This window comes from Synchiropus splendidus, chromosome 3 (assembly GCF_027744825.2).
Source record: "Synchiropus splendidus isolate RoL2022-P1 chromosome 3, RoL_Sspl_1.0, whole genome shotgun sequence".
Lineage (NCBI taxonomy): Eukaryota > Metazoa > Chordata > Actinopteri > Syngnathiformes > Callionymidae > Synchiropus > Synchiropus splendidus.
In genome coordinates, this window is record NC_071336.1 from 33,253,781 (window position 1) to 33,261,601 (window position 7,821).

Consider the following 7,821-nt stretch of genomic DNA (forward strand, 5'->3'; position numbering starts at 1 on the left):
AAACATTTCACGCCACCACCCCAACTCTCCGCTGCCTCTTTAAAATTAATATAATTTGTCTACAAAACTATTATAAGTACACCTCAGCATAGCGTTGTACTTAAAGTGCATCAATTTACCCGAAATTAAAAAAAGAAAATCGTGAGTGGATGTGCAATTACACTTGTCTAGTTTTCGCTCCATTCATTTCTCTCCACTCGTCGTACATTTATCTGTCGTTTATATTATTTTCTTTTCAGCTATTTGTAAACCCTGGTGCTCTGAGTTTTTGTAGTTTGACTCCCTTTGTTCTCCCCCATCCGCTTGGCTTCTTGGTTTTCTCTCTGTTTCTGTGACTCCCGACTTGTGCATTCAATTTGACGACCTCAATATTGCATTTTGTGTTTTACTGTTCATTGTGTGTGTGTGTTCTCTTGTTACAGACTCTTCTTGCATTCTTTCTCCTGGTTCGCTGGTGCTCTGGATTTATTTTCTGTTTTCTTCTACCGGTTCGGTGACGCCTTTTATTGTATATTTTTATATTTTCTTGTTAAATAATTGTATTGACTCGCTCCAGCCTCCTGTGACTGTCATCACTGCACTTGGGTCCCTCCAAGCATCTTGAACCTTAACACTAGTACGGCAAAAAAAAGCATGTTCCGAGGTCACATGGCATCTCTCCACGCCCCTCCAGAGGGGCCCCGCCCCACTATTTGTTACAGTGTCTGACTGCACCACAGAGAGAGCAGACGCAGCAGAAGCTCTCCAACAGCTGGAGTGCAGTAAGGGCTGACAACAGTGGAGCAGCAGGAGCGCCACACTGACCACTGCTGCAATTGAGTTGCATTCATTCATTTCATCTTGCCAGCCAACGTGGAGAGATGGGTGACATTTCTAAACCACGCAAAGAAATATGAGGAAGGCACTATAACCTAGTGTCTGCTGCTGATGTTTACAGCGTAAGAAATTATATATATATATATATATATATATATATATATATATATATATATATGTAGCCGAGCTGTTCTGCAGAAGAGGAATTGAGGACTCAAGAACTAGATTGTTTCATTGAACAGCGGCCCCGAACGTTGCCGCTCCTTTTTTGTCAACACCAATCAACCGTTCCACATTTCCGTTACCCCTCCAAAATAAAACGGACCCGCGCGTAGCGACAGAGACAAACAACAAATATAACTCCTTACAGTTCTCCCCCCCTTCGAGAAAGAAACGTCCCCGTTTCACCGCATGAAAAGGCAATACCATTCCAAACACTGTGCCCACAGAAATACAATGAATATATATATACACATATGCACACAATCACTTAGAACCTTGGTATTAGGAACTACTACTCCCACCTGTCCCTATATACCAGATTAGCTGATATATGACAGATTTAAAACACACCAAGGAATGATATATGTCTGACAGGTTTGACATGAAGCATAACTCTATTTTAACAGAACATAACAGAACACCATTAAGACATAACAAAGTTATCAAAGTGGGATGGGACCCTAACTCGTCTCCCTGCACGAGTCACAGCCTGAGGAGGCCCCCTTGTGGCATTCTCCGGAATGGGGTTATCACTCTCCATCCCAACATTTTCAATGCACTCAGCCTGCTCGTTTTGCTGTGAAGGCAAAAAAACAATGGGGTTTTCAACAGGAACAGGCAATGTATATGGTTTTAGACGATCATAATGAACAACTTGAGTACGACCGTCCAGCTCGAATGCATCACCGATTTGATAGGTCAATCCTGTTTCTCCCTGCGTTTCACACACAGACATGACACGATATGGACCTTTCCAATGTGCAGCAAGTTTCAAACGACCCTCTGTCGGATTGTTCAACCACACCAAATCCCCAACAGCATATGAATGATGTCTAACTGTTGAGTCATAATACAGTTTCTGTTCCTCATGGGCGACCATATTGTTTAGCCGGGCCACCTTGAACGCAGTGTTAAGTTTCAATGCTAATGAGGTGACAAAGTCAGGGTGCGTCAGCCCCTGATGTTGTCGACCAATTGGCACGAGCATATCCATGGGTGTTCTAGCCTCCCTTCCGTGTGTCAGGTAAAAAGGAGTGAAGCGTGTTGATGCATGGACTGAAGTGTTGTACGCAAACGCCACATGTTTCACGAAGTCATCCCATTCACCACCACAGTCAAGCAATGCTCTGGCCAGTTGGTTGATGAGAGTCCTGTTAAAACGTTCAACCATGCCATCCGATTTCGGATTATAAGGGCAGGTGCGTGTCTTCTTGATACCCAAAAGCATGCACAGTTTTTGGACAACCTCTGATTCAAACTGTCTACCTTGATCACTATGCAGAACTTCTGGAACCCCATGTGCCAGCACATAATCCTCGAATAAGCAGCCAGCAACAGTCTGAGCCGTTTGATTAGCCAGAGCATATAGATTGACATATTTAGTGAAATAATCTTCCACCACCAGCACATATCTATTGCCCTTTGAAGTTACAGGTAATTCAAGAATGTCCATCGCCACCCTCTGAAAAGGCCGTCCTGTTTGTACACCCCCCATGGGCGCACGATGCTTCGGTGTAGGAGTTTTGCGAGTCTGACAGGGAACACATTGTTCGCACCACTGACGAATGTCCTTAAACATGTAAGGCCAATAGCAGGAGACTCTCGCTTTCTCCCAAACTCTGTCAGCCCCAAAATGTGCTGCTAACGGACCACCATGTAGTTGCTTTAATACCTCCTCCACCATTGAGGAGGGAATCACTACTTGGCAGAGAGCCTCGCCAGTGAGTGAAGATGTCAAAGACCGGCAGAGCAGACCATCCTGGAGTGACAAGCGTGAAAACTCTGTCCACAACTTACGCAACCATCGTGAACTGCCCCTCATCTGCAACCTCGTAGGCCGGGACACATTCTCAGAAATCCATTTCACAACGACTCGGATATCTGGATCAGACTGTTGGCGCTGAATCAGAATATTTCTGTCAATAGAAAGTTCTTGTTGGAAAGAACTTGGCACGTCTGTTAGTTCATCAGCATTCAGCTCTGCATTTAGCGAAGCATCCGCTGAAGGGTCCAATAATGCCGCATCAACAGGAGAAGATTCCTCATCCGGTTGAGTCATGACATAATTCACCCCTGATGAGACTTGCGGTGAGAAACCACCCTCAACCACACACGACCTGACTTGAGGGCGTCTCGACAGAGCATCTGCATTAATATTCAACTCTCCTTTTTTGTATTTGAGGACCCAGTTAAATGGATCCAGCTCCAGAATCCACCTAGCCCTCTTTCCAGACGGATCTTTATCAATGGCCATAGTACGAAGGTTCAATAGCGGTCTGTGGTCAGTGAAGATTGTGAACTCTGCCGACCCCAAGTAATGTCTAAACTGACGCACCGCCCACACAATCGCCCACAACTCCCTATCAAATGTAGACCAGCGTTTCTCAGTGGAGGTTAGTGCTTGACTAGCATAAGCAACCACTCCTTCTAACCCATCATGATCCTGAGCTAGTACTGCCCCCACAGCCATCAAAGACGCATCAGTGTACACCTTGAAAGGAAGTGTAAAGTCAGGCATCAATACCACAGGCGGAGACGTCAACACTTTTCTGAGATATTGAAAAGCAGCATCACATTCGGGAGTCCAGTTGAAGGGTGTGTCTTTGCAAGTCAGTTTATGAAGTGGAGCTGCATGCAAAGCAAAGTCTTTCACAAAACGTCTATAATATGAACATAATCCGACAAAAGCCCTGACTTCTGTAGGATTTTGGGGTGTGGGCCATGAACAGACCTTTTCAACATTACGGGGATCAGGCTGGAGCCCCTGATTCGATACCACATGTCCTAGGAACACCACATGGTTTTGTGCAAAATGACACTTGCTAGGATTCAGCTTCAGTCCTGCCTTTTGAATCCGGGACAATACCTCACGCAGAGTCAACAGGTGATGCTCGAAGGTAGGACTGTACACCAGCACATCATCCAGGTAAACCATACACACCTGCCATGGCAACCCTCTCAACACCAACTCCATCATGCGTTGAAACGTAGCAGGAGCGTTGGTCAAGCCCATAGGCATCGAGCGCCATTGATAGAGGCCCCTGCCGGTGGAAAATGCTGTCTTTTCTCTGTCTTCTTCCGCCACCTCAACTTGCCAGTAACCATTTGCAAAGTCCAATGTGCTGAACCAGCAAGCGCCAGCCAATGCATCCAGTGTATCATCCACCCTGGGAAGAGGATGAGAGTCTCTTATGGTGATACTGTTCAGGCGACGATAATCAATACAAAACCTCCAGTCGCCATTCTTTTTCTTCACCAACACTACAGGTGAGGCCCACGGACTGCAGCTCTCCTCAATAACCCCCTGAGACAAAAGGGTCGCCACCTGGTTGTCAATCTCCTTTCTCTTCTCCGGTGAAGTTCTGTAAGCTTGTTGCCGAAGTGGGGCATGATTACCAGTTCTAATATGGTGTTTTACCAGTGAACATTTACCTGCCACAGCTTTCGATACATTAAAGATGTCCTGGAACTCTTCAAGTAATTCCATCAACTGGATCTTCTGATGCCCCTCAGCTGGAGATTCCCGTAATGACTCCATAATACGGTCTTTATTTGGCATCACTGCTTCAGCCACACAAAGAGGTTGTGGAAGTGACAGCACTTCGGTCTCGTTCCTTGAAAAAAACTCACCAAGGTGCATGCCTTTCTTCAACACCATGTCTTGATCTGTTGGATTCAAGATTCTTGCAGTGGTGACTCCATCTTTTACGTGAGTAACGGTATGAGCCACAACACATTCACATGTAGAAGGTAAGTTAGGGGATAGATACCCCACAAAGTCCATGTTCTTATCTCTACCCACAGCAGCAGAAACACTTACTGGCAGGAGTGTCTCACTGAGGGGAGGCAAAGTCACGTCCGATGATACTGAGACATTGCAACATAAAGGGATCAAGTCCTTGTCCTGCATAAGGGGGACGACCACATCCCATAACTGTAGTCTTTGATGGGTATAATCCAAAAGAGCGTGATTCAAAATAAGGAAGTCCAGTCCAAGTATTGCAGATTGGGATGACTCTCTTAGCACGTAAAACCTTTGTTGCCAAGAGTGCTCACCAATGCGCAGAGTCACAGTTATTGAGCCTAATGTGTCCAGCATCTGTCCATTCACAGCATGAGCCACCACAACAGCAGTCTGTAGGGGTCGTTTGCGCAAAGAAGGAACTGACATGCGAAAATCTGCACTAATGAACGACTCAGTGGACCCAGTGTCAACCAAAATGTTCACTTCAGTGCCCTCAACGCTGCCCCTAATATATGACGTGCAGCAGTGTTGCTCCCTGGAAAGTTGATGCAGGTCTCCATGTAACTCAGGGCCCCTGGTGACCGTAGCTGGTGTCTGGCCCACAACATCAGCTACTGAGCATTTCCCGACTGATTGCCCGCTTCCCCTCTCCTGGGAGAAAGAAAACGCACACCTCCCCGTCTCGGAGTGTTTCCACCTGTCGCCTCTGGACTGCGCCGGCTGGGGGACCGGCCTCGGTCTCCAGCATTATGCACTCTCTCCTGACTGGGTTCCCGGTTCCTTTCCCGCCAGCGCCGGTCGGACAAAGTTGACTGACAGTCCAATTCTCCACAAGTGCATCTACACCTTCGTCCACGGTTTGACCACTCACACTCTTTCCTGTTTGCCTGCCTTCTCAATCTGTCATTTTCCTCCATTATTTTCTTCATCTCCACTCTCATTTCCCTCATCTCATCCAGTAAACGATCCAATGATGACTGTGTACAAATAGAATTCACAGTACCAGCTGCTTGCAGAACAGGGGCGGAGCGTTGATAAGGGGTCCCGTAATCCATCTTTAGAGCTTCCCTGGCCATCTCGCACCTGCTCGCGATCATCAAAGCTTCTTCCAGATCTGTTGCCCCCTGTTCATGGCACTTTGCTCTTAAAGCCGGGTCAAGTCCAGCTAAGAACCGGCGGTACTTCTCCTCCCTCTGTGCCACCTGTCCATAGTTTGGGAATGCTTCATGCACGAGTCGACTAATGTCCGCAGCATAAACGTCCAAACTCTCACCGGGGGCACGCATCCGGGCGGACAGATTCGTTCTGAAGCGGTCCAGAAAGTAGCCATGACCAAACGCCTCCATCAATCTCGCCTTCACGGCCGCATAGTCCCTCTGCACTGCCCTCGGTAGGCTGTCCCACAGTAGGAAGGCAGCTTTCGTCAGTCGAGTTGGCAAAATGCGACTCAGTTCATCTTCACATTCCTGGTCATTATTCCCAACCAACGCACTCACGGCCACCTCATACTGTCGGACCCAGCATGGGAAGCCCTGCTCCTCGTCTCCGGCGAAGGGCGGGGGTAGTTCGATGCGAACGTTGCCTGAGTAGTAACGGTCACGGCGTTCGAACTTGGTGTCTGTTGAGTCGTCCACTTGTTCCCACATCTTCCTCAGGTCCAAGCTCTCGAACAACTAACGACCTGGCTACACGCGGTATTTTCCTTCCACGTGCTGTCTGAAAACTTCACACTACCTACAGCGGTTAGCAGGTGCTAACTCTAACTTCCACACTGCAGCTTAAGCGACGAATTCTCACCCGCACGGTATCCCACCGCTGCCACCAATGTAGCCGAGCTGTTCTGCAGAAGAGGAATTGAGGACTCAAGAACTAGATTGTTTCATTGAACAGCGGCCCCGAACGTTGCCGCTCCTTTTTTGTCAACACCAATCAACCGTTCCACATTTCCGTTACCCCTCCAAAATAAAACGGACCCGCGCGTAGCGACAGAGACAAACAACAAATATAACTCCTTACATATATATATATATATATATATATATATATAGATAGATATAGATAGATATATATATATATAGATAGATATAGATATAGAATATATATTCTTATGTTCTATATGTTCTTGTTTCTACTTCATCATGACGTATTTCATCCGAAAGTTATTACACTAGAAATCTAAAATGACGAAACCATATGCAATATAAAATGTAACGGATACACATTCTGGCGAGACTAAGTCACTAATATTATGCTCGGTTAACATCACACTCGAAAATACGAGTGCAATAACAGATTTAACATCGGGTGACGAACTGTCAGACCTGTTGCATCAACGTTCTCCAGGCTGCCGCCAAGGGCTTTTACGGAGAGGCGGGGAAGCACGTGGTGCCGGTCACGCATGCCGTGACGTCAGAGCAAAACAAGGTCACGTGATACTCGTTCTTCGCTCCAGTTCGTTTGAATTCACAACTGGGCGGTTTCAGCCACCAATGACGTCCGGGGGAGCGGAAGCGAACTGCTAGCGGGTCAAAAGAACTTTGGACAGTCAAGTTTCACACAGTCAGGCGGAGTAAAAAAGTTTCCGGAACTTTTCAGAATGCGTTTTTTCTCCCCAAGCTAAACCGAAGTTTGCAAACAACTGCGCCCGGAAGACGACAGCGACAGACAGCCTGTTCATTCAAGAGGCCATTGTCTTGTATCGGTGACGGTCCTGGCCGTTGCTCTGCCGCGTTTGTGTCCGAAACATAGGAATCGATCTCGCTGTTTGAACTCGTAAGTCAAGCCACAAGTCGAGTTTGACTACTTTGTGTCATCATGAAGCCTGACAATGAGGAAGAGTGTTTGAGTGTATGTTACGAACCAATCCGTTTATTTTTGACGTACAGGTTTGCAGTGTTGTTGCAGCAGAATGACTGGGGTTAAGAGCCTGGTGACCCTGGTGAGCCTGCTGGGGGTAGCAGTGAACGGTCAGCTGCCAGGTGAGTGTTTTCACGATTAGGAGGTTGGTGGGTGAGAGAGGTGAGAAATGCTCAACCATG

The 7,821-nt window shown here is 47.0% G+C and overlaps 1 protein-coding gene across 1 annotated transcript; it reads right to left on the reverse strand.

Annotated features, from left to right (window-relative positions):
• Window positions 1-5,268: 5,268 nt before the first annotated feature.
• Window positions 5,269-6,648, reverse strand: LOC128756014 (uncharacterized). The gene is made up of 2 exons (XM_053860138.1): window positions 6,581-6,648; window positions 5,269-6,517 (listed from the first exon to the last, which is right to left on the reverse strand). The coding sequence occupies exon 2, from the start codon at window positions 6,427-6,429 to the stop codon at window positions 5,395-5,397; it is 1,035 nt and encodes a 344-aa protein (XP_053716113.1). The 5' UTR covers window positions 6,430-6,517; window positions 6,581-6,648; the 3' UTR covers window positions 5,269-5,394.
• Window positions 6,649-7,821: the final 1,173 nt, after the last annotated feature.

What these genes read in the sequence shown, in the direction of transcription:
- LOC128756014 (XM_053860138.1), bottom strand. Translation starts at nt 6,429, where the DNA reads ATGTGGGAACAAGTGGACGACTCAACAGACACCAAGTTCGAACGCCGT.